The following is a 24,745-nucleotide window of genomic DNA, read 5'->3' as shown; positions in this document are numbered from 1 at the left end:
GGCAAGTACATCGTCCTGTAAGTCTTCGCCACCCATTCAGTGTTTACACCGATCCGAGCCCCTGAAAAAATTAGTCAGCACAAAAGGGTCCGCTGATCATGTGATTCATGCAGCCACTGGTGATATTGAAGTATTGCCCGCACTTCCGTATGAATTCTCGTTCCGCTCCATTCTTTAGTGGCTCCTCTCGCTTATGCAACCATTGCTATCGTGGGTGTTGAGAATTCTAATCACGTGATCACATCAAAACGCTCAACGGAGCTGGGGCCAAACAGAACATCACACAACTTTGCATTCACATTTCTGCAACTCCAAAATATCCCCTACGAAACATGATTTAGCCGGCCCATTCCACAATCCTCCCTTCCCTCTCGAACCCGAGAAATACCCAACAGCTATCCAGCCATAACAGCATCCTACTCAAAGTCAGTATCACGCTCTCATCGTCAAAACCAATCATTGAAAACACTCACCCTAGCAACCTCATAAAGCGGCTTGATCCCCGTCCAATACTCAAACTGCTTCACCCCCTGCCCAACCAGCACCTCGAGCCCACTCACAGTCTCCCAGCCACTATCCTGCGCCAGCTGAATCAAGCTCGTCACAGAGGGCTTATATGCCATCTCTAGCAGAATACGCTTTCCGCCAGGCGGCAAAGTCCCAATGGGAGCATCTGCCTTGGGCTGTTCGTCCTCGCTCTTGGACTTGGCGAAAAGCGCGCAAAGGGTCTCGCGTATGGACGGGTCGATGGGCTGGTCGGCGGGGATAGTGCCAATGGCGACCGTGGGGATCTTGTCAAGTGTGGAGAGGTACTCGACGTCTGGGATAATGCGGATGTCGTAGCTTTGAGGGAAATCTTGGACGAGTTTCTCTAGTTTGGACCGGGTGCGTCCGAGGAGGTAGATTGGTGAGTATTCCATCTCGTGCAGGGCGTAGATGGCCGCGCGGGAGGTCCCGCCGCCGCCGATGACGAGACCGCTTTGGAGGCCCGCGCTGCCTTGGGCACCCATGTTGCGGAGGACAAGGACCATGCCGAGGTAGTCAGTGTTGCGGCCGACGAGCTCGGTTGTGGTGTTACCGTTCTCGTCCGTATTGGTTACCGGAACGATGGTATTGATGGCACCGATGGCATCGACTTCCGGGCCTACGCTGTCAAGCAGTGGACGAATGTCTTGTTTCAGAGGTATCGTGACAGATGCCCCACCGAAGTCTCCAGAGCGGATGAGGTCCTTCACGTCATTGACATCGGCCGTCTCGAAGATGCCGTAGGAATGGGGTAGGCCGGTCTCACGGAAGAGAGTGTTGTGCATAGCGGGTGAGCGACTCTGCTGTACTGGAGACCCGAATATATAGAATTTCTTCGGTTGTATTTCACCGATCAAGGACAATCCTCGACGGATATCGGTGGCAGAGAGTTGGCCAGGAGCCGTTGCTGAAGGCAGAATGGGGTGCGATACAGGCGTCATGAAGTTGTTCAATATCCTGCTCAGCTTGCCATGTTCTCCCATATTGATGGCGATTATAGGGATGGGGTGCGAGCTCTCGGCCCAGGCCTTGAACTCCGCAAGAGCAAAGTTGTCTTGCAGCTTCTTCGCGGTGCCGACCAGCTTGATTACGTTGCCGTATTGTAGAGCCCTGTTGTAGAACGGAATCCAGGATCCGTTACTCCACGACAGTTGACCTTGCGGATCGTGATGTGAAGCAATGATATTCGTGAAACCCCGGTTTTCAGACACCTCGCGGAGAATTTCTTCTGGCATGGTCATTTCGAGGTCCAAGAACTCCACACCTAACCTCAAGGCAGTGCGGTAGAGCTGTTGTGCTTCGGCATATGCGTCGTCTGGGAATTTACCGCCTTGTGACTTTGTTCTCAGTGTGAATATGAGGGGGATAGTGGTAACTGTACGCAACAATGCCAACTGATCGACGAGGAACTCCGGCGACGGCATGCCCTCTTTTGAGTTGGGATCTTCCAGCAAATCCACCCGCAGTTCTACAGCGTCAGCACCGACAACGATCTTGGGCAGAGTCTCAACCCATGGCGCGATCTGAGGAGCTGAGAGACAGACAAAGAACGACTGCTTCTTCTTCCTCAACTTCTGAAGCGCCTCGCCCTTTCCGGAGATCAGTCTCAAAAATCTCGCGAAGTCCTCCAGTGTGTTGGCAAGGCCAGCGGAATCAACAGTCTGGCTGTGGAAGTGGTAGTTGCTGCACTCCAAGTACCATGGTTTTCGTCTCAGCCATACGCCCATCATATCCTCAACGTAAGCGGGGCGCGTCTTGTCGACCTGGAGGAAACTCATGACCTTCTCAATGTCGCGAGTGACCAGCAGAACAATTCCACCATTCTTTTGGTAATCACGGAGGACCTTACGCGCCTCGGGAAGTTCAACGATGCCACCACCGCACGCGAAGACATGGCCAGTGGGCTTCTCCTTGATGACCCTATGCAGCAATTTGACCTCTTCATCACGGAAGCCATCCCAACCTCGCTCCTTGATGAGTTCCGGAATTGAAACACCAACATATTCCTCCAGCGCAGTGTCCAAATCGACCAGAGGCCATCCGAGAATCCGTGACGCCCAGCCACCAGTGGTAGTCTTGCCAGCGCCTCGCATGCCAATGATGATGATGGACTTGTCGTTCGCTTTTAGACCGTGATGGCTCTCCCTGGAAACACGCGGTGGCTCCACGCCTTCCAGTTGCGCCTTGAAGAGCTGATTGAGAATGTCCCAGTATCCAGGCCAGGTCTTTCCCGTGCAGTCCTTCTCCAGGATCAGCACGGGGCTGGGCGCAACAAGACTTAGGACGCCGAAGCTCATGGCAACCCTGTGGTCATCATAACAATGGATGCCTTCCTTGGCAGGATCGAGCTGGTACGCGCGCCCGTCCACCTCGATGCCATCGTCGAATTGTCGGCAAACGACGCCGAACTTGGCGAGCTCATCCTCCATCGCCTGGATGCGGTTGCATTCCTTGACTCTTTGGTTGGCAATGCCATAAATCTTCGTCGTCGATGTTTCCCCATTCGACGACGCCACTGCAGCCAACACCGAAGCGGTGAGAAAAGCATCCGTCATAGGCTCCATGTCAATCTCCTTGACAGCCTTCAATTGACCTCTTGGAGGACCTGTGACTGTGGTGGACGTTTCAGTCTGCTCCACCCTGCAGCCCATGGGACGGAGAACCTCCACGGCAAAGCGAGCATCGCCCTGAAGGGAAGCGGAGCCGATGTTAGGCACCGTGCAGGTGGTCCCGGTAATAGCAGCGATGGCAAGCGGATAAGTGGCAGAGCTAGCATCGCTCTCAACAACATACTCCGCGGGGTTAGTATAGGGCTTGCTCGGGATATGGTACGTGTTAGGCTCAGTCTGCGATTTCTCCACCTGAACGCCGAACGCCGCCATCATCGCAATCGTCATGTCGATGTACGGCTGAGAGATGGGCTTCCCTCCCACTAGACGGAGCGTAACCGGCTTCTTGGAGTACGGCGCAGCCATGAGAATGGAAGAGACATACTGCGACGACACCGTTGCTGCCAGCTCAATCTCGCCCGAGAAAGCTTTGTCACCTGAGGTGGCACCGAAGCCTCCGCAAGCAGAGATACGCAGCGGGAGACTGCCCTCTCTCTCGTTGTAGTGAACCTCGACGCCCATCGAGCGGAGTGATTTCACGAGAGGTCCGATAGGGCGCTCCTTCATTCTGGCATTTCCGGTGAGAACGGTAGACGTGATGGATCCTTGCGGCTGGGCGATTGTTGCTACAGAGGTCAAGAAACGGGATGCAGTGCCAGCATTGCCCAGATAGAGCTCGGTATCGGTAGCTTTCAGGTTTCCTCCATTTCCAGTGACCACGAGCTCCTTTCCGTCGTTTTCCCAGGCGAACTGAGCGCCCTGCATCTTGGAGAGAGCATCCAGCATGACCTGGGTGTCGTCCGAATGGAGGAGATTGGTGATTCTGCAGGAGCCTGTGCCGAGCGCCGCGAGAACCAGGACGCGATTTGAAATGCTCTTGGAGCCAGGAGGCGTGCAAATGACATTCGAATCGGACGGGATTCCTGGATGGACTTTGATACTCGGCGAGAGGATGATCTTGATGTCACGGTCGGCGACGGAGCTAGCCTTCTTCTCGTATGTCCTACCAATACCAGAGATCAGCACAATCTTCTTTTGCTTTCCTGCGTTCTTCTTGTCGACGGCCATGATCGATATGAGTTCGTCCACGGGGCAGTGCTTGTTGGCCGATCTTTTTCTCACAACCTTATCCGCGAGTGACGTCGGCAACCCATAGCTTGCAATGCACTTCGTCAGACGCGCAACTGCAGACGGATCCAGAACGCCCAGGTATCTTGCGAGCTCAGCCTCTTTGACCATTCCGATAGCGACGCACTCGCCGTGGAGAATCTGAGGAGTAAGGATAGCCTCCATAGCATGTCCGATCGAGTGCCCAAAGTTCAAAAGGTTCCGGAGACCGCCCTCGCGCTCGTCTGCGGAGACCACCTCAGCCTTGACGCGTACAGAGCCTAGGACTATGCGCTTCAAGATCGATGCGATGCCGTCCAGATTCCGCCGCCCATTCACCGGCTTCTGTTCGATGGCTTCGAGGATCCTTTCGGCGTTGCCTTCCAAAGCGGTGAACTCCTCTTCGTTCCAGATGGCTGCGGTCTACTCCTTGTCAACATCCGAATTAGACACAACCGCAGGAATCCTACCTTGATCACCTCGGCCATGCCATTGATGACCTCGCGCTTTGGCAGCGACTCCAGAAACTTGAGGTCAATGTATATCCGCTCCGGTTGCCAGAATGCGCCCACCAGGTTCTTGCCCGCGGGGGTGTCAATAGCCGTCTTGCCACCTATGGACGAATCCACCATTGATAGAAGCGTCGTAGGCACCTGGACGAACCTGACTCCTCTCATATATGTGGCCGCGACAAAACCTATCATATCTCCAATGACACCTCCGCCCAGCGCAATGATGACCGTGTCTCGCGTGCATCCTTGCGACAGCAGCCAGTCCTCCACCACCCCCTTTGTAGTCCGCGATTTCGAGTTCTCGCCCGGCGGGATTGTGTACGTAAGAAGTCGTGGAGGCTCTTTGAGGTTCGAAGCTTCCTTCTTGAAGCTCTTTTCGAAGGTGGGTATGTAGAGCGGCCCAATGTTGGTGTCGGTAATGAGAACGTAGGTTGAGGAAGGAATCGAAGTTAGCAGATCATGTGCTACGTAGTTCTGCCATAGTCCGTAGTCGACGACAATTGACTCTTTCCCAAGGATGGGCACTTTGGTGGGTTGAGCGTTGCTCGCCATGGTGCTGGTATGACCTGTAGTGGGGTCTTCCAAAAATATGGGGAAAGGTCCTAAGACCGGCTGGCCGACCCGGAATGCGAGAGAAGTGGAATATGAGCTTGAGAGGTGTTTGGGCGCTACCTTCTCATCGCTGTGTTGCTATAGGTGTTATACGTGAGTCAAATGTTCCGGCAAAATAATCTTTTGGTCATGGCGGTCAGCCTTCAACCTGTGTCGGCGATATCGGGGGTCGACGTCTTGGCATCATGGCTTCATTCCCTTCCATCCATCACCGAGTACGGCCCGAACACACTCCCCCGTGCAACAGGAGAGCCCGCTTGCAGACTAGTTGTCAGATGCCTAAGTAATGTCTGGAAGGACTGGAGAACTGTAAACGGGCCAAGTGGTCCTGGAGCGAATGGAAGTTGGCTATATTCTACGTTTCTCTCTCGTTCGCGAGCAGAGGGTCCTCACCAGGTGCAAAGCATTTGAAAACGCCGGTACAGCGGTTTCGAGACTATTTCAGAAGAGATATGACGGAAGAACCCAGCTCAGCATCTGGCGCTCGGAGCGTCGTTTTCCATGTGAAGGTACCTAGGTAGGCATTTCTCCGCTGCACAGATGACAGCACTCCTCTCCCATTGGCTTCAACCCAATCGTTCCATATTCCTTCATGGCTTCGGAGTGTCGAGTTTCGCATCGTTTTCTCTATCGTACATCATTCCCAACCATGGCTTATCCACCTGTTCTCGCTACTCCTGCCTTCCTCCTCACACTCGTCCCATTCCTCAGCTGTAGCCCTTAAGACCCTTCGCATACGTCAGAAGGTGTAATGAGATGCAGTTGCGAAACTCTTAAGGCCGATAGAATATTATGGTAGTGTCTGATCCTCGACGAGTCGGGCCCATGGAAGGTTTCGAATTGGGTGGTTCTGGTTTAACCTTGACTTTGAAGTACTTCTATTTTATTTGCACCACCACCAAGAGAACAGAGTGGGATATTATCTAAGAGCTCTTCATATGTGCCAGCACATTCCCCCAACCATATCTTTTTGCATCTTACCCCTCTCGCAATGCGAACCATCTCAAACTTTTCCCTGCAGCTACCTCAACAACTAACTCTTGCTCGATCTCAGTGGCTGCCCAGCTTCAAAGCCCTTAGCCCCGAGGTAGAAGCCGCACTCGAAATAACAGACGGCGGCGCAGAGGGTAGTGGATGAACAGCAGGCACATCCGCTTCTTGACTCATTTTCCGCCTCACCATCGAACTACGGAGCTAGTGAGGCCGGCCCATCGATAGCCCCTCGCCGGAATATATGTCCGGAGGTTTAGCGACGACAAAGAAAGATTCCTCCATTATCCTGCGGCGGACATTGTTCCATCGTGTTAGAGCAGGGTTCTTCTCGGTTTCGGGGCGGTAGATCGATTCTTGCGAGAGTGAGCTATAGTAAGCTTCCAGACGGGGTGCGATCCTCTCTAGTACTGTGAGAAGATAGGAAGAAAGTGTAATCTCAAGGAGGTCAGCAAATTGAGGGTTCCGATCAAGATCTCACATACCTGCTTCGCACTCGTGGGCTCATCCATGGAAGCGATCATGTCGAACGCATCCATGCCCAGTGCCACTTCATCTCGGACCTGCTCCACGAAGGTTACATCCAATTCAGTGACCGTTTGAGCGAGCATACTTCAGGATACCGTTCTCATGAAAGCGGGCCGATTTGCTGCTATTGCACACAACCTGGCTTACCTCAGAGATCTCACTCATCGACACGTTCTTTGTCTTTTGCAGGGCTGGAAATGGGGTCTTACAGAGGAAGTTGTTCGGAACCTAAATCTCTTTTTCAAAAACCACGCTGCCCACCCACTCCCCCTTATTCTCATACGCCTTCTCTATCTCCCTAACCTTCTGGAATCCCAGCCTCTCGGCCATCTTCACACTTCGCTTGTTCCTCGGATCACATTCAATCTCCAGCCTCAACGGACTCCCCAGCAGCTCAACGAACTTCCTTATTGCTTCCGTAGCAAAGCCCTGCCCATGCCACTCTGGCTTAAACGAATACCAGAGATTCGCAGTTCTGGAAGTATCTCGTCCTTCTGTCTGGGCATGGCTAATTCTCGCGCCGACACGACCAATGAAGGTCTGATTGTAGATGACCGCAAGTTCCACATGCGAGCGCGGTGCAACGGAAGCATTCCTGATAATTTCCAGGATAAGTTCCTTTGCTTCCTCTCTTGTACGCGGAGGAAAGCCCTGATATCTCACAACTTCCGGGTTGGACTCCAACTCATAGAATCCATCCAGATCGCCATAGACAAATTCCCTCAGCAGCAGTCTTTCCGTCTTCGTTCCGGCAATCTGACCGCCATCCGTATTGACTGAATTGACTGTACGCAGCTCATCGTCAGTAAGGAGACCACTGGCTTTGAGAATTTTTTGGATCACGGCATTCTTGCCCCGAATATAAGTCCCGATATCTTCGACTCCTTGGGCTGCGAGATTCAACTTGACGTTGCTGTATTCGTCACGTAGTTCGGGATTCGACCGAAGGGTATCGCGTAAGCCCAGATGATTGCGGACCTGAAAGGCACCCTCAACGCACACATACGTGTTCCTCGCTGGCGATTGGTCTGGATCCCTCAGTGCATGTCGATCAACGATCCCAAGTTCGCCAATGTATGTGAATCCGCCGTTTTGAACTAAGGCATCGATGGCGGGCTGCACGTTGTCCCTGGTGACGATGATATCGATGTCGATAATGGGTTTGGCGGCGAGGCCGGGGACAGACGTGCTGCCTACGTGCTCAATTGATACAATGGTGACATCTCTGAGGTATGTGTGCAGAGTGGATTTGATTTTTTCGAAGTGCTGCGGCCACGCGGGATTGTAATGTTCGACAACGATCGGCATATTTGCTTGAAATGGTTGCAAAGTTAACTTTTCCTGGAGTACAATTCAAGAGAGCTTGAAAGATTGTTCAAGGCCCGTCTGGCGTTCTATATGTTAGCTAAGTGCAACCTCGTGTTCAAGGTTCCCTACGGCGTAAGCGCCCTTTCGGGATCTATCGCCGAAAAAAGGGCGGGTCATGGTCATGATAAGCGGTGAATATGAATAGCTACTGTACCATGCAGTACAACATAACTGCTATCCCGACTATTACCTTTTTCGAAAATCAACTATCCCGAGTATACGCTCAAACTATGAGTTCACAGACAACAACCCAGAATCGGCGCTCATACTTGCTGTCGGAATCGACATATTGACTTTGGGAATGTTGACTCGTCCAGATTGTAAGGTTTTCGTGGTCCATCAACGCGACCTCCTGCCAAAGAATCTCTCACTAGGTAAAACCGCATGCGCGACATCTATAAACCGGGTAAATCCAGTAATGTTGGGCTACACTTACTCTATGCAGTCATGTTATACAGATCGAATATACACACGTATTGTCCACTTTCGCATCTACAAGGAGATCTCACCACGCCATGTTCCCTCGGTCAGACCCAACATCTCAATGCAATGCTGCCACCTGGGTCCTCCACGCTCCTTTCTCCTCAGATACTGCAGCAACTTCTGCCTCCTGTGCACAAGCAGCCTCAAATTCCTCTTATTATGCTTATCTCCCTTTCCTCTGGTCTCCAAGAACTCGGCCAGCGCCTTGATCTTCGCAGTGAGAATGGCAATCTGGACTTCGGACGAACCCGTGTCAGGACCGATCCGCTTCTTGGTCTCCTCAACATTCGTCTCCGGTCGAATGGCGTGGGGCTCTTTCGCGTTCGCGTGCGGCAGCGCAGGAGCCCGGGGAGGGAAGATGCGATCGGTGTTGTGGCGGCCAAAAGTCTGAACGCAGCGTGCAATGTTGGCGCGCAGACGGTCCTTGGAAGAGCCGTTTTCGAGAGCGGTAATACGCTTTATCGCCTCTGCGGCGCGCTCGTGGTCTTTCTCCCGGCGCGCTTCGAGCTCCTCCGCTGTCAGCTCAGGGACTTGGGCCTGGTAGTTCGGCGAGCGCCAGGGATACAGCGGCTGCTGTTGCTCATGCTCAGTGTCCAGGCGGGGAACAGAGAGATTTTTTGACTTTTTCAGTTGCTTCTCAACCACCTCCGGCTTCAACGCATAGTTGAGATGCTGTTCATCCTCGGGAACCTTCTTTCCCTCCTCATATTTGATCGGAGCACCGGTTGCAAATGACTCTACGAATGGCGTGCTGATGCCTTTGACAGGGTCGCCCAGATCCTCGACGCGCTGCTTCTCGAGCTCGGCTCGGCGCGAAAGACTGGCTGCCTTCTTGCGGTTGCGCTGTGCAATGATGTACGGATCGTGAGAGATCTTCTTCTTCGGCCGCACCGTATTCTTGCCCTGAGCTATAGGGGTGGTGGAGAAGGGCCGCAGAGGAAGGGTGAACGTGGCGGGAGTGGGAGCTGCTGCGAATTAGGTCACTTCCATGGGACACAATTGAAAATACTGACCCTTCCCCGCCCGAAGGCACTCCAGGATGGGTATCCGCGGCGGCATTGGAGCTGTGTCAATGCGATGCCGTCCGCTATGCTCGTCGTCTCGTCGGAGCCAAAACTTCTGGGTTTATCCGACCACCGAGACGCTAGCCCACATAGGCTTAGCGACCCTTCTCAACGCACAGCAAAATCCCCCGCCATCACCATCGCGACTTTTCGACATCTCGAGAATTTCCACTACCCGACCACAGCCTCACAGCCGTCTGCGTCGCCAATCACTCAAGATGGCCCCCAGCAATCTGCCCGCGGTTTTCAACCCCACGTCTTCGGACATCGAGATGCTCCTCGCCGCCCAGTGCCATCTGGGAAGCAAGAACCTTCAGGTGCACATGGAGCCGTACCTCTGGAAGACCAGGCCCGACGGTGTCAATGTCATCAACATTGGCAAGACCTGGGAGAAGATTGTCCTTGCTGCCAGGATCATTGTCGCCATCGACAACCCGGCTGACAGTACGTTTTGAGCTCTGCTTCTATGTCCAGAATCGTTGCGACGCGACTGGAAGGCAGCAGATCCGCAATGCGCAAAAGGTTCTGACAGTCCTCAGTTTGCGTTATCTCCGCCCGTCCCTATGGCCAGCGTGCGGTCCTCAAGTTCGCCGCCCACACTGGTGCTGTCGCCATTGCCGGCCGCTTCACCCCCGGTAACTTCACCAACTACATCACCCGCTCCTTCAAGGAGCCTCGCCTGATCATCGTCACCGACCCGCGCACCGACGCCCAGGCCATTAAGGAGGCCTCCTACGTCAACATCCCCGTCATTGTGAGTGACTTCGTCGGAATGAGGGGAATACATGGAATTGAAGTCTGACATGGCATAGGCTCTCTGCGACACTGACTCCCCCACCGAGTACGTCGATGTCGCCATCCCCACCAACAACAAGGGCCGCCACGCCATCGGTCTGATCTGGTGGATGCTCGCCCGTGAGGTCCTCCGCCTCCGCGGCACGCTCGCGACCCGTGAGACCGAGTGGGACGTCATGACCGATCTGTACTTCTACCGCGATCCCGAGGCCGAGGAGAACAAGGATTCCGCCGGCATTGAGGAGGCCAAGGTTCCCGGCGCTGATGAGGTCGGTGCCGGCCCCGTCGAGTCTGGCTTCGCCAACGAGTGGGAAGTCAGCGGCGCGTCTGCTGGTGCCTTTGCTGCTGCTAGCGGTACTGCTGCTGGCGCCAGCTGGGATGCTGACGGTGGTGACTGGGCTGCCAGCGGTGCTCAGGAGGGTGCTGCCGGCGAGACCGCACAGTGGTAAACGCCTCTGTGATCTCCGCCGTGCTGACCTCTTCTCTTCGCTTCTCCCTTGTCATATAACCCCTGGAAAAGACCGCAATTCGGCGAGCAGGAGTATGAACTAGGTCTGGGAAAAAGAATGTTTCACCTCCACCAAATGTTCATTCACGTTTTTCATGGACGGATAAAGTTGGTCGAGAGGGAAGACATCGCCGGTACTAATGAGGGAAAGATACTCGGATCCGGGTTGGCTGATCGGTAGCTTGCGCGGGGATGAGGGAAAGCCCTGTACTGGCGGTTGGGTTGTACTTAAGTGGCGCCCGTCCTTCCGAATCCAGTCTTGTTCCATGATGATGATGTGTGCTGTGTACCTGAAAACGTGGGTGACATTGAATGCGTGATATTCGTAACGTGGTATCGTGCTATGTAGACGCCCGCTATGCAACGCCCTTTGAGAAACGACGTCATCATCAAAAAAAGTCCGAGAAGAAGATGGTCAAAATGAACACGCTCACAAAGCCGGAAGCACTTCGAAAGCGCCCTACTCCTCCTCACTCTCCTCACTACTATCCCCCGCCAACCCCTCCATCATCTCCTTATACAACGGATCATCCTCGTCTTCCTCCACCGGCGGTGCCGTCGTTGTCGTCGCCTGCGCCACAGAACCACTCGCAGTCTCCTGCCCCTGAGCCGGCGGGCCCAAATCCATCGGCTCGACATCTCTATCCTCCCACTCGCCTTCGGCGTCCCGCTCCCCCTCTTCTTCTTCTTCTTCTCCTTCTTCCTCCTCCTCACTCCCACCTCCCCCACCAATATCCCCAAACTCAATAACCTCATCCGCACGTGCACCCCTCTGGCTCCCCCTCGGACTCCCCGCGACACTATTCGCCGCGCTCGCCAAACTAATCGGCCCCGCAGACGGCGACCGCAAATGCCCCAGGCCGCCCAGTCCGAGGCCAAGGGAGGAAAGAGCGTTCGGCCGGCGGGTGTGGGGATGCGCGTCGGGGACTTCGATTTCGAGTCCGCCTCCACCACCGGCGCCGCCCATGTCGGAGTCGTCCGAGAAGCCTTCGGCGTCGCGGTCTGAGGCCTCGTCGTGGGTAGCGTGGGGAGGGGACGTAGGCCTGCGGGTAGTGCTGATGTCGAGGTGCATGTCGTCGCCGTCGGAGTCCTCGTCGCTGGAATGCACGATTTCGGCCGACTTGATGACCTTGCCAGTGGAAGATGCTGCCGCTTTTCTACTTCGCTTGGACTTGGCGTCTGACTTCGAATGGGTGGTAGCGCGGTGATCAAGTCGGACACGCGGTGCTGTTGTCGTCGCCATCGTTGCAGTCGCCGTCTGTTGTGTCTTCTTGTCACTCTTGGTAGTCGTTGAAGCAGCACTCTTAGTCTTTCTCCCCACCAAAGGATCTGCCTCCGGTTCTTTGCGCTTCCTTCCAGAACCCGCTTGTGTAGCCGCAGCCGTAACCGCTTTCTTCGCCGGAATTACAGGCGTCCCCTTCGCACTCACCGTCCCTGTTCTATAGTCTGGCGAACCGTACTCGCTCTCATCCCCGCGCTTGCTGTTCCCCCCTTCCGCGGTACCCTGCGTCGTCAGCGAGAGGAAATGTCTGAAATCATACGGGTTATCTGGGTCGGGCTCTTCGTTCTCCAGCGCAGCTCGGGTATGACCGTTCCCTGCCTCTTCACCGAAAAGGTCGTCTCCTCCGGCCGAGATTGTGGTATCTTGACTCGCGTTCACGCCTCCTACTGCGCTATCCCTACTCTGTTGCTGTTTCTTCGGATAAATCTTCGTGTACTCCCCCTCAACATCGACCCCATTCTTCTTACTGAGATTAAATGTGAATGTCTCGTCCAACGGTTCGAGCGTCGCTTTCTGCCCCGCGGGATCGAAGAGCAGCACATACGACGTCTTCCTCGGTAACTGTGTCTTCTGTCCTACGAAAGTGAAAACATCGGTGTTCTTGCCTTCACGGTCCTGATCCGAGAGCGCCAGGGTATAATTATTCGTTGACGAGGCAGCTAGAGAGGTCTTGCGGGTCGCGTAGCTGAGGGGTGGTTTGTGGTTATCTGCGTCGTGTCTGGATCAGCGTGTATTCATCTCATCTCGTCTTCCGAAGCGCGTATTGGGAGTGGCGGTGGCAATGCCCAACAGCCGTGATACTTCGTAGACGTACATCTCACACTCCTCAACCCAGCGCCCTCCCTCCCACTCTCCCTCCCCGTTATCCGATCGCCGAGTTGGACTGTGAAGTGTGCTTTTTCCCGGGGATTCAGCATCCGTCCGTCTGATACGAGAGGAGACGCCATGGCTTAGGGATCGGTACGTCGGACAACCCAATAAACCGGGGAGAGTCTTCGCTATGGTCGTACTTCTGTCGTGTACGTCGAGCGGCGAGGTGGTAGGTAAGCGTGAACACCGAGCGGTAAGAGTCGGGCTGTCCTCCGCTTAGCCCTCGTAGTAGTCCTGACCGTCAAGTCCCCCAGTCCGTGAATCAGCAATCAGCAAGCAGCAAGCGGCAATCGGTAACCAAGGAGCAAGCAAGCAATTAATCAACCAATAAACTACAGCAACGGCAGCAAGAAAGAACGTCGGATGTGAATGAGCGAAACACGAACGGATTGATGGATGGGTGAATGTTGGTCGTCGAGATCTCCGGCGGGTAGTCCCGCTCGCCATCACAGCCCCGCATCGAGCGAGGCTATTTATAGTTAGCCTGCTCGGTTGCGGTGGCATTGCCGGATGAAGGAACATCAACGTTGAGAAAAGGTGGAATCGTCCGTGGCGTTAACATTGAATCTTGGTGAGAGAAAAGCTGGGGCAGTATTTGCAAGAATACTGGGGGTGATACTGGGGGCGTGGAACATGAAGTTGAGGAATATTATCTCCTTCAATCCGAATCCTATTCACCCTTTCCATTTCCCAAGCTGGGGGATATGTCCCACTCCATCAATGCCAATCCCCTGTATCCGATTTCCATCCAGTATCCCATTCCAGAAAAGGCCCTCAGAAACACCAGTGGACCACTCCAACCAGACTCGTCCCTCAAGCCCATCGAGGCCGGGCTCATCCGCCCCTTACCTCCTCCCTCCTCCCTCTTCCCTCCTCAATCCCTCACCCCTCAACCTTCCTCCCACCCCTCCTCGCAGCCGCCCTATACAAATTCCTAATATCCTCATTCCACACCTTCAAATCCGGCCTCAAAACCCGTCGATCATACGTCAACATGCCATTGACCTCGCCCTCGACATCCGTCGTCTGCGTCCACACGGCCGCCGAGCACGCGAACCGCTCCACCTGACCCAGCAATTCCGACAGCAGGATGTGCGCGCGGTAATTCCAGATCTCGATGCTGGCGTTGAGCTCGTAGGTCTGGTCGACCTCGCGGAGGGACCTTTCGACTTTCCAGGAGCTGGGGTGAGGATGAGTATGGATGATAGAGAGGGGGGGGTGGTGGGGAGGGAAGGGAAGGCTTACTTCTCGAACGAGGCATTGTGCCCGATGCCGGCAAATTCGCCCTGGATGGCGATGCGCTTGGGGTCGTAGGGCGTGGCTACGCGCGAGTAGAAGGGGGTGCCGCACTGGGGGTTGGCGTAGTGGTGGTTGTCGTGGAAGTCGCCGGCACCGTGGTCGTGCCAGCCGCTGACCGAGTTGATGAGGCGAGTGGTATCGTGCTTCCGGATACGGTCGACCATCTCGAATTCGGCGGGCGGATTGACACGGGGCTGGCCCCATTCCTCGTTGTAAATGACCTATGTGGTGTCAGTAGCTTGCAGGAAAAGCCATAGGGTGGAAAAGGGCTTACCCAGGTGACGATGCTAGGATAGCTCCGGAGCTGTTGAATCATGAGCTCCAGTTGGCGCCCAAACTCCTGCGTGGTTTTCGGATCGGCGACAGGAGTCCAGCCCGGGCAATCGGGTCGAGTGTTCGGATCGATGACTTGGGTGCGAAGGGAAGGCATGTCTTGGATAACAAGCAAGCCCAGTTCGTCGCACGCTCGGTAAAACAGGGCCGGTTCGACTTTTATCTGCATGGAAGTCAGCGCAACACAGATTCCCAAGGGCATGTTGCGACTTACATGTTTCCGAACCATGTTATAACCTATCTTCTTCAGAGTTTCCAGGTCGTAAGTCATAGCCTCTACGCTTGGCGCAGTGTAGATGCCGTCAGGCCAGAAACCCTGATCCAGAGTGCCGAACTGAAAGACGAATTCGCCATTGAGGAGCGGACGCTCCACGCCTTCGACCACACCGCGGGAGATCGTGCGGAAGCCGATGTAGCTCTTGATAGTGTCATTACCGTACTTGATCTCCATGTCGTACAGATTCGGAGAGTCCGGGGACCAAAGCTTGGGCGAGTCGACATTGAAGGTCAGCGTTGACCCGGTGCCTTTGGCGATGGGTTCAGATTTGTCATCGCGACGTTCAGTCGGCTTTCCGATTCGAGGTTCGTGGAGGGTGACTTCAATCGGCAGTTTGGATTCGTCGGAGGCCTCGACCTTCACCTCCACTTTGCGGAGTCAGTGTACGTTTACACAGCTAATGTGGCGAGGTGCTTACCTTTGCCGTGCATGTCTGCGGTAATCTGCAGGTTGGAGATGTAGGTGGATGGAGCAGATTCGATCCAAACTGTCTGCCAGATGCCGCTGCACGGGGTGTAGAAAATGTGGGACGGGGACAAAGTTTGCTTTCCAATCGGGATCTGGACCATATCCTTGTCCGTTGGATCATCGACGAAGACGAGCCTACAGATTGTTAGCTTTTTGGTCAGGTCACACAGAATATGAGTAACTTACAATTCGTTAGGCCCATCTTTGGAGAGTTGGTCTGTGATGTCGACTGTGAACGACCAATATCCACCGGTGTGCGTCGTAACTTTCTTCCCATTGACGAAAACAGTGGCCTCATAGTCGACGGCGCCAAAGTTGAGGAGGACACGGTTTCCAGCAGGCCACTCACGGGGAACATCGAAGTGAGTCCGGTACCAACTGTACAAACGGTTGGATTCCATGACACCTTGAATATGTTCAGTTTATGTCACTTGAAACATGCGAAACGAAACTTACCAGACAAGGCGCTCTCCAGGCAGAACGGAACCAGGACAGATTGAGGAAGGTCCACACCAAAAGGTGGCTGGTTGATACCATCGGCATTGGTGTTTTGGTACTGCCAGACCCCGTTAAGGTTCTTCCAATCCTTGCGCTCAAGGAGAGGGCGAGGGTACTCGGGCCAAGGGTTCGTGCCGACTTTCTGCGTCCATGGCGTATCGAGCGGGCCATTCTTCAACTCGTACGGGGCCGTGTTCGCTCTAGCATTGAGGTTAGTTGCGGCGAGGGCGAACGTCACCCCGAGGGAGGAGAGGAAGCAGGAGAAGAAGCGCATGGTAGGGAGTGAAGTCGTCGATTGAGGAAATCGTCAGAGGAAAAGGCTGTGGAAGAGGTTGGACAAGAAAGAAGGAGGCTGTGAGTGGAAAGGGTGTTATTATATATGGGGAGGCCAAAGCCGGGACCGCTTGAGAAGGGGGTGTGGTGCCTACCAGCAGTGACCGCTCCCGTGCCACCTCAACATTCACCCTCCTCCTTGCCCCGGCGGTGTGCATCTCTTGGCTTAGATTTTGCGGGGAAATAAGATTGACCGTGGGGGTTTACCCAGGTTGTGACGATGTCTGCTGGATTGATATCCTTGGCTTTGCGGTCACCAGCTTCTCCCCAGGTGACCTCCGCCAATCCGTCGCCCATGGAGTGAGTGCTTGTGAAGAGAAGAGTATAAGCCGTATTATGACTTGATGCCAACTAAATACAAACGGAAGAAATAGAACAAGAAGTAGACCGATCTGGGCGCGTTAGGAGAATCAGTAGGCTGATGAAAGGGAGCAGGGAATCGGGATTTCTCTGATCGCGAATTCGTGAAGAGAGTCGAACTCCCTCATCGAGAAGGTCAAAGTCGGACCGTTAGGCTCTGAATGCGCCCACAGGTCAGATGCATATCACAAGCGTCAACGTTCGTGCAGCATGCTTAGCCCTTGCCAGCGCGGCGGTATACCGCGCAGTTGGTGAGGCTCACCAAGGATGGGCAAATACGGACGAAAACCACGGTGGACGTTCATAGTGTACTGGGTGCTTGCTGAAAGATGTTGAGGCACTGGAGCAACACGGATCGCCAGGCGGAAAGATCTTCGACCGCTAGCAGGGCCGAAGACGATCTTCCACATGCATGGCGATATCACGCATGGCAAGGTCCACGAGTTTCCTTTTGCTGATCCCCCGCGACGAGGGTACAAAGTATTCTCCGCACCCGCTGATGCATGCAATTCGGGACATGACGCTGCACGCGGGAGCTACAGTTGATTAAGCCTGTAAGGTGTTGGTGGAGCTAAATCACCAAGGAAGAATTGAGCGAGTGGATTGTAAGTGGCTGAGGCGGCTGACGGTTGGCGCCGCAAGGCAAAAAGCTTCGTTTGAATCTATAGATGGGAGTACCGGTGTACGAGCCGTCTCACCGCCGCGGCAAAGGACCCGGGGGTTCATGGCCCGCACACGTGAGCCACGCTTCACCGCCACCGGCTCCCTCCCAGATTGACGATGTGGGAAACCTCCCGACCGCTTAGACTTTCGAAAATGGAATCTATCCATCTAAATCCCGGACCGGTGACATTACTGTACCTAGTTACCGGGAACATCGCACCTCATCCTCTTCCAGGGTCAAAGTACAGCTTCCATGGTGGGACAGCATCGCATTGCCGCCTACTGCTCATATCATGGCCCTTCCAGTACAACACGCCGGTTTGCAAAGGGCAGTGCAAGTGCCTAACGAACTCCTCGTCCAACCGACGCAAGGCCTCGTGCCACTTTCCAGTCCTCTTGTTTGTCATATACGCCAAGCCTGATGGATATTCGGCGCTAGTAACCTTCCTAAAGCGACAGTGCCTTCATGACTTTGGGATAATCTCCACTACAGGCTCCAAGAAGTTTCAGCAGGGTAGCGGTTATGAAGTCCGTTTGGCAGTCGGCCAACCTGGCGGATGGGTTGCCTGCTGTGGTTCCCAGTACAGAAGCACGTGGCGGAAAATGCGCCGGTGAGTTCGCATTCAAACAGTCAGTCGCTCAACAACAACTCGAGAGTTCATGGCAGCAAGAGGAAGGGTTTGTTCCACGGCTCGATCTTGTATGTAGCAGGTGCACCAGGAACTTTGGATGGGCTAGAGGGGCTCGAAGGTGGTCTGCCTTGTGGACTGCTGGGCGACATCGGCGACATCGGTGACATGGGCGATACGGGAGGCGTAGGCAGACGCTGGCCTCGAGGTTGGCCTACGGCGGTGTCAATCGACGAAGCGGATGGCCCTTCGATTGTATGGATCGAATCAGCATCGCTATACTCGGAGACGCTTGCTAGCGTGGAGCGATCCGAATAAGAGTTCAATATCGACGACACGCGCTCCTCGGATGAAAACGACGACGCTGACCCGAAGCGGATTGTGTCTGCGTCCGAGCTGGTTGTCGTTGTGGTCATGGTCGAGGTGGACGACATGGTGGACGCTCGATCCGAGCTCGAAACAGTGTAAGCGGGTCCATTATCGAATACGTGGGAGCTGCAGTGTATGTTTGGAATCGACGTGTAGTGCATCAGAATGTCCAGGAGCCGGTCCCGCACATCTCGAGCACTAGGCCTGATGTTCGGGGCTCGACTCAACATGGCGCGTATCAGATTCATGATGTGAGGTACGGCACGGAAGGCATCGTCTTCCTGCGCAAAGGATGCCTCTTCAATAATCTTCATCCAACTATCAATCTTGTCTAGGTTTGCGTGGAATGAGGAATCCGCGCGGGAATTCTTTCCTCCCATACTGATCTTCTGCTTGGACGAGCGGTGCTTGGTGAATTCGTGGGGTTTCTTCTTGAGCATGAACGTCAGAAGCTCAAGGAAGATGCAACCAAGGGAGAAGATGTCTGCCTTTTCCGTCTCCAATATCCGGGATCGCGGCTGCGGGACGGGCTTGGCCTTTTTGAAACCGAAATTGAAACCCGAGAAGTCGTTCGTCTGCGTCTTTGAGAGTTTCTGGCGCTGTGTCCCGTTGCTGTCCGACGAGCCCGTGGACCCCCTGCTCGCAACCGAGATTTTTCGCCCTGTGCCCACTACGGGTGAAGGCGCTGGAACATCGGGCGCGACAGCATCCGGATCGGCGTGTGCTTCGGGCGCACTATACACATAGGCTTCCATCGCATCGGGCTTCTTGTCTTTCTGAAAAGTCTCCAAGCTTCCAATATCACTAAAGGCAATCCTATTGCGCTCATCGATGAGAATGTTGGAGGGTCGTATGGCGGAATGACAGAATCCCATTTGGTGCAGAGTCGTAATCGCATCCGCGAGGCAGTGCAGCCATCCGAGCACGAGAAATCTCCGTTCCGGCTTGGGTAGCCTCTGATACTGTGCGGGATTGCGGTGGTCAATAAATGTTCGGAGTGTGTGTTGTCCGACAAAGTTAGTAAGGGTATATCCGTTTCCCTTGGCTGTATATGAGGCCCACACGGGTGCGATATGGTCGTGCTCGATCATCCGGGCGCTTTCGACGTCCATGATGAAGTCCATCTCGGATGCGGTTGGGTCCTCCGCAGTCCCTAGGGGAAACTTCCTTCGCACATAGACCTCGTTCGGCCTCTTCGGACGATGGACCCTGGACCAGTGTTGCAGTGACACGGCAGGCGGAAGTCCCATGACATATTCCAACGGCAAGACCTCATTCGAGCCATAGTCGATATGCACGCCTTCCTCCAGTTCTCGAAGGAGGAACGTGAACTGCGTCTGATAGAACCGTGCATTGACGTTATCGTTCCGCTTGTTGGACAACTTCAGCTTTTCGATATCCTCCATTTGCAGCGGCAGGTCGTCATCGTCCCAGGCCTTTTCCACGGCCGTGAATATTTTCTCCGCTTCTCCAATCGTTGCAAGCACCAGGAATAATCGCCTGGCCCGCTCCAGGATCCAGTCCATATATGTGTCGTCCGTAAGATCGCCGAAGCCAACCGGTCGGTCTAGCCATTGCCTTTCGTTCGGGCGGAGCCTTGACGTGATGAACTCGGTCGTCACCTTCTCATTGATCCTCTCTTCGGTCCACCAGATTTGTTGCAGTGCTACATGAGGCGTAACGAGTGAGTGCCCGGCGTAGCCATAAATGAGTGCGTTTAGAGTTACGGTTTGCTCGTTCACGACGTTATTCAGCGTCTTGCTGGTCATGCTGGCGCTTTGTCGATCGGCGCAACCATGGGGTCTTGGAAACGTGGGGTAGCTCGGTCGCAGGATACGGTCGGATTCGCTCGATATTGTAGGCTACGGCATCGGCTTCGCATGCTGTGGGAAATCGGAGGAGGGACCTAGCTTGTCAGGGGAGTGCGACGATTAAAAGAGAGCCTAAGAGCCATGAGGGTGACACAAGAGAGCGTCAGCACGGGTCGAATGAATGGCCATATGAGAGATGTTGTACAAGCCCGCACAGAGACGAAGGTTCGGGTGGCAAGCGGCGCGGCAGCGAAGACATGGTTCGGGTGGCCCGCGTTCTGAGGCCAGTTCAGGACCAATGACGACTCCCCAATAGCAGACTCCCACCTGGGACGCTATGGCTCACCACGAAAATGGCAAGCAGCTGCAACAACGACTTTCAGCCGTTAACCAGGTCGAGGGTTGATAAGGGCTCGGCAAAAAGCATCCCAAATTAGCTGGTGGGCCCTACCCATTATTGCTCGAGCTCGAAGCCTCAAGCGACGGTCCATGAGGGGCAGAGGCGGAGCCAAATTGACGCGCTAAGGGAACTCAGCAGTGGAGCGGTGCCTCAAAAGAGGGTTTGGTGATCCTCTAGCCGTGGATCCTGATTCAACAGCAGCCGACCGGATCGCGGCTAAAACAGAGGCGATATCATCTTTCGTTGGGCGGCGCATCACACACGGCGAGACCCGTTGGTGCTGTCTGTGGGCGGTCAAGAGGAATGTACCACAGGAATTCCGGCCTGGCTCTGCGGCTCGCCTTGTGGACATCGTGAGCCCCTGGGTGTCGTTGCAGGTATCGGGGCCTTCACGTGCCCGTACCTGTTTTCCATCTGAAGCATTTGATGAGGGAGGAGATAAGCAGCGAGGCATTGGCGTGAACCTCAGATCCAGCGGTCCCTTCCTCGAACCCACACGCTGGATAAGGCGACCCGACAATCTGTACATACTGTGCATGCAAAGTCGCGTACTCGATATTGTGCGAGAGCCTGGAAGGTGTCGGCATGGCCTTTCCGAGCCATGACACGACTTTGTAGACATTCCATAATGATTCGTACTGCAGACAAGACGAGCTCGAGATTGCGGCACAGCGCTGGAGAGATGAGGCTAAGTTGGAAAAAAGGACAACTGTATGATAGCTTTCCAATTTTCAAAGGCCGAGACGCGCGTCTAGACTGACATTATTGCTTTCGGAACAGTTGCTCACGATTGTACGCTCCCGAGCACACTGCAGCGAACATCTGATTCCTTCCTTGCTGGGATGCTGACGGGCGAAGGAGGGCGAATTCGGGGCGCGTGGGAGCTGTATGGAGCTTGGTCCGCACAAGGGTGAGAGAGACCTCGGCTGAGTGTTGTCAGGCTAGGCCACACCTTCGTCGTCATTAGCAGCAGACAGGTCGGCCGGTGAGGTATGGGTCGTCATGAAGCTTGAGAAGACATCCGGAGAAAAAGAAATCCGTGGGGGCTGCGATGGAAAGTCCCCCATAATGCACGGACCACATACCGTGCATGAGCCACCAGTGACCGGGCCAGCTTCATCCCCAGCCACGCCTTTTCTTCATCATTGTTCTCTCAGCTTCCTTGCCATATTTCATTCTACGTCCGTCACCTTAGCTCGCACAGTGTAATATCTTATTTACGGGGTTTAGGTTTTAGCATAAGCCATTCATTCTATTGCATCACCAAACCTGTCGCTCCTAGAGACATCTCTCAGTGCCCACAAGAAGATTGCCCGCACAGTCGACCAAACTTCCTTTGCATTCGCTAGCTATACTGTATCTACAAGGCCTTGATCGACCCTGATGCTTTCGAAATTGAGCTCCTAACTCATCTCTGAAGACGCTCAATCATGCGTCAAACAAAATGCTACCGTGAGCTGTTCGAGATGCTACGCAACTGTAAGTTGTTAGGTCGATGCGGTAGCGCGGAGCAGAACGTCCCAGTTGCAAGGACGGCCGGTTGTCGTAGCGTTCCCCAGGTGACTAAGTGTATCTAGATGCAATCCAGGGTGCCTTTTGTAGCTGCTCAATATAGAACCTCCCAGGAGTCTCTCCGGTCACTTCTTGTGGGACTCCCGTTATAAAATCCCACACCGTGTTCATTTTGCACCGGTACTTATCGGTCTCGCTTGACAACCATTCTTCAATCTCTTTGCCCGCGGCGGTTTTTGCAATCAATTTCAAGCCGAGCAAGTACGATGGGTCTTCTGGCGTTGCAGCCTTGGCTGCTCGATGCGGATGGGCATCTGGGCCATCGGCGACGTCGTATATGAGCCACGCCGGGCCTGCGGTAAGGTTGAGCGACTGGGGGAAGACAAGCATAAAACCACAGAGCTTGATGTAATGCTCTGTTAGCATTTTTTTTCCTATGCATCTTCGTGCGTGACATGATGTTTATCTCGCCTGTGGTCAGTGCCTTTGCCCTTCGGTTTTCCTCCCTCTTCGCAACGCCGCTCTTCACACGAGACGACAAGAGTTCCGCTCTCTTATCAGCCTGTGCTACGAGGTCCGGGTCTGAACTGTTCTTTAGGAAGGTCAAGTTCTTTGTTAGATCCATGGAGCTTTGTTGCAGCGGCGAATAGACGTTGAGGCAGTGGAGGTCCGCGAGCAGTTTCTGTGTCGTTGGTGGTATCCATGGTACTAGAAGATCCGACGGGCAAGATTGGAACAAGATACAACCGAGCATTTCAAGGATATTAAGGTCCAATGGCATAGGCGTAGAGAGCTCCTTAGGTAGCGGAACGACCGCAACCAGAATGAAGAAATCCTCACCGCCTTGCTTACGGCACCTCTCAGTCGAATTGTAATGGATGCATCCCGTCCACAAGGAAGAGGTGTTATGTGTTGTAACGCGCCTTTTCACATTAAACGACTGCCCAATATAGAATTGTATCCCGAACTCGAACGGAATAACGTAGAGGTAGATTCCAGGTTCAGATGGGAACTGGGCGATAGGGGTCTTCCACGCGGCAAGTCTAGTCGCAGTGTTAGGGAAGGAGTGTCAAACCAATACAGGGAAACTTACGCAGAGACGGCAAAAGGTGTGCAGCTTTCAGCAAAAGCTTGGGTTACTTCTAGGCGGACAAACGACCACAGGCGTTCCTGTACAGGTGCAAAAGCCTCCTTGTCTAAACCCGAACCCCATAGCTCGAGGTACCAACCCAGAGCCTGCGTCCGAACTCCACCAATATTCATTAGGCGAGGTTGACTAGTGCCCGTCTCCCATAGTCTCTCGATAAGGGTGTTCAGGACTACCTTTAGGTATGGGTGGGATTGGTCTTTAGGTTTCGCAACGATTTGGTCAACACGGCCTTCTTAAGCGCGGTTGACAGCCTGATCGTTGGCGACACCGCTCTGAGCCTTTGATGCTGCTGACTTGACCTTGCTAGCGGCACTGTGGTTGGAGTTGTTGTTGCTGGCAACATGGCTCTAAACCTTTTGTAGTGCTGGCCCGACCTTGCCAACGGCACCAGGGGTAAAGTTGTTGTTGCTGGCGACACCGCTCTAGAGCTTAGTGCTGCTGCCCCGTCCTTGCCAACGGCATTGTAGTTGGAGTTGTTGTTGCTAGCGACACTGCTCTGGAGCTTGGGTGCTGCTGCCCCGTCCTTGCCAACGGCAGTGGGGGTGGGATGGCTGTTGCCGGCGACACCGCTTTGAGCCTTTGGTGGTGCTGGCCCGACGTTGCCAACGGCACGGTGGTTGGAGTGGTTCGCTGGACGGGAGAAGAATGAGACCAGCGAAGTCTGCCGACCTGAGCGTGGCTTGGGTTTCTTCGAGCCCTTCTCTGGTGTTTTCTCGGGCACGAAAACGAACTGTCTCTTCGAAGACAACGGTTCGTCGTCCGAGTCTAGTGCGAGCTTGTGTTTCTTGTTCATCGCGGTGGTCCTGCCAGGGCAATGCTGGCAGATTCAAGAGGTCGTAAATCCGCGGTTGTGGGACGAAGGAGAACCGATGAAGAGGAGACGCACTGCTTCCTACAAAAGGGCAACAGAACAGATGGTTTTGCAGGAGAGAGGGAAGGGAAGGGAAGGAGAGAGAAAGCCTGGCTGAAGTCCATGTAGTAGGTGTTGTTGGGTGCTGCGTTTTGGGAAGGCGCCACGACACCCCATCTCTCACCCGCCCAAGATGAGGCATCGGGCCAAAACAACAAGATCTTCTTGTTGACGTGTCGAGAGCCCTAAAATTCCCGCCGTGAGCGATTCGCTACAAGATGGAAGCCCTTTCCAAAGCCCAGAAGGCATTGGATGGAAGCCCAGACATTGAACTTACATCAACGTCTGCTATCTATCACCTCCGTGTCGTTGAATAGACAAAGAGGACCGCGCGCGCATGCAATATTAAAAGGGACAGTTTCCCTCAGGACGTCAGTTAACTTCTGTTACCAAGGCACAAGAGGTAGACTTCTGTCACGTTAACTAAAGGCAATAGTCAAGCGCTGGTTGACAAGCGTTAGTTAACTTCTGTTAGCAAGG

At 54.3% G+C, this 24,745-nt stretch overlaps 10 protein-coding genes across 10 annotated transcripts; 1 reads left to right on the top strand and 9 right to left on the bottom strand.

Annotated features, from left to right (window-relative positions):
* Positions 1-280: 280 nt before the first annotated feature.
* On the bottom strand, positions 281-5,476 carry EI97DRAFT_492536 (Pentafunctional AroM protein). The gene is made up of 3 exons (XM_033802319.1): positions 4,712-5,476; positions 474-4,664; positions 281-416 (listed from the first exon to the last, which is right to left on the bottom strand). The coding sequence occupies exons 1-3, from the start codon at positions 5,303-5,305 to the stop codon at positions 396-398; spliced, it is 4,806 nt and encodes a 1,601-aa protein (XP_033656442.1). The 5' UTR covers positions 5,306-5,476; the 3' UTR covers positions 281-395.
* A 1,083-nt stretch (positions 5,477-6,559) lies between these two features.
* On the bottom strand, positions 6,560-6,966 carry EI97DRAFT_456334 (uncharacterized protein; the record flags this gene model as incomplete). The annotated part of the gene is made up of 2 exons (XM_033800717.1): positions 6,560-6,793; positions 6,841-6,966. The coding sequence occupies 2 exons, from the start codon at positions 6,964-6,966 to the stop codon at positions 6,560-6,562; spliced, it is 360 nt and encodes a 119-aa protein (XP_033656441.1).
* On the bottom strand, positions 6,816-8,300 carry EI97DRAFT_223061 (acyl-CoA N-acyltransferase). Its single transcript, XM_033793875.1, has one exon. The coding sequence runs from the start codon at positions 8,189-8,191 to the stop codon at positions 7,112-7,114; it is 1,080 nt and encodes a 359-aa protein (XP_033656440.1). The 5' UTR covers positions 8,192-8,300; the 3' UTR covers positions 6,816-7,111.
* A 252-nt stretch (positions 8,301-8,552) lies between these two features.
* On the bottom strand, positions 8,553-9,815 carry EI97DRAFT_431144 (uncharacterized protein). The gene is made up of 2 exons (XM_033797860.1): positions 9,748-9,815; positions 8,553-9,699 (listed from the first exon to the last, which is right to left on the bottom strand). The coding sequence occupies exons 1-2, from the start codon at positions 9,791-9,793 to the stop codon at positions 8,744-8,746; spliced, it is 1,002 nt and encodes a 333-aa protein (XP_033656439.1). The 5' UTR covers positions 9,794-9,815; the 3' UTR covers positions 8,553-8,743.
* Positions 9,816-10,016: 201 nt separating this feature from the next.
* EI97DRAFT_372429 (ribosomal protein S2) lies at positions 10,017-11,042 on the top strand (the record flags this gene model as incomplete). The annotated part of the gene is made up of 3 exons (XM_033795350.1): positions 10,017-10,242; positions 10,338-10,552; positions 10,611-11,042. 3 exons carry the CDS (start codon positions 10,017-10,019, stop codon positions 11,040-11,042), a joined length of 873 nt encoding a protein of 290 aa, XP_033656438.1.
* A 42-nt stretch (positions 11,043-11,084) lies between these two features.
* On the bottom strand, positions 11,085-13,671 carry EI97DRAFT_431142 (uncharacterized protein). The gene is made up of 2 exons (XM_033797859.1): positions 13,198-13,671; positions 11,085-13,090 (listed from the first exon to the last, which is right to left on the bottom strand). Exons 1-2 carry the CDS (start codon positions 13,328-13,330, stop codon positions 11,562-11,564), a joined length of 1,662 nt encoding a protein of 553 aa, XP_033656437.1. The 5' UTR covers positions 13,331-13,671; the 3' UTR covers positions 11,085-11,561.
* Positions 13,672-14,135: 464 nt separating this feature from the next.
* Positions 14,136-16,402, bottom strand: EI97DRAFT_440403 (putative hydrolase; the record flags this gene model as incomplete). The annotated part of the gene is made up of 7 exons (XM_033799627.1): positions 14,136-14,433; positions 14,499-14,773; positions 14,827-15,048; positions 15,100-15,530; positions 15,581-15,765; positions 15,817-16,036; positions 16,087-16,402. 7 exons carry the CDS (start codon positions 16,400-16,402, stop codon positions 14,136-14,138), a joined length of 1,947 nt encoding a protein of 648 aa, XP_033656436.1.
* A 1,718-nt stretch (positions 16,403-18,120) lies between these two features.
* EI97DRAFT_222842 (kinase-like protein) lies at positions 18,121-20,532 on the bottom strand. The gene has a single exon (XM_033793874.1). The coding sequence runs from the start codon at positions 20,249-20,251 to the stop codon at positions 18,143-18,145; it is 2,109 nt and encodes a 702-aa protein (XP_033656435.1). The 5' UTR covers positions 20,252-20,532; the 3' UTR covers positions 18,121-18,142.
* Positions 20,533-21,505, bottom strand: EI97DRAFT_222841 (uncharacterized protein). Its single transcript, XM_033793873.1, has one exon. The coding sequence runs from the start codon at positions 21,313-21,315 to the stop codon at positions 20,815-20,817; it is 501 nt and encodes a 166-aa protein (XP_033656434.1). The 5' UTR covers positions 21,316-21,505; the 3' UTR covers positions 20,533-20,814.
* A 2,144-nt stretch (positions 21,506-23,649) lies between these two features.
* Positions 23,650-24,683, bottom strand: EI97DRAFT_499435 (uncharacterized protein). The gene is made up of 2 exons (XM_033802605.1): positions 24,543-24,683; positions 23,650-24,450 (listed from the first exon to the last, which is right to left on the bottom strand). Coding segments are annotated over exons 1-2 (615 nt in total). The 5' UTR covers positions 24,545-24,683; the 3' UTR covers positions 23,650-23,837.
* Between the last annotated feature and the right edge of the window lie 62 nt (positions 24,684-24,745).

Source organism: Westerdykella ornata (genome assembly GCF_010094085.1).
Source record: "Westerdykella ornata strain CBS 379.55 unplaced genomic scaffold EI97scaffold_4, whole genome shotgun sequence".
NCBI classification, from domain to species: Eukaryota; Fungi; Ascomycota; class Dothideomycetes; order Pleosporales; family Sporormiaceae; genus Westerdykella; species Westerdykella ornata.
Note: the sequence above shows the minus strand (reverse complement) of the source record. Positions and strands in the feature narration are given on the sequence as shown.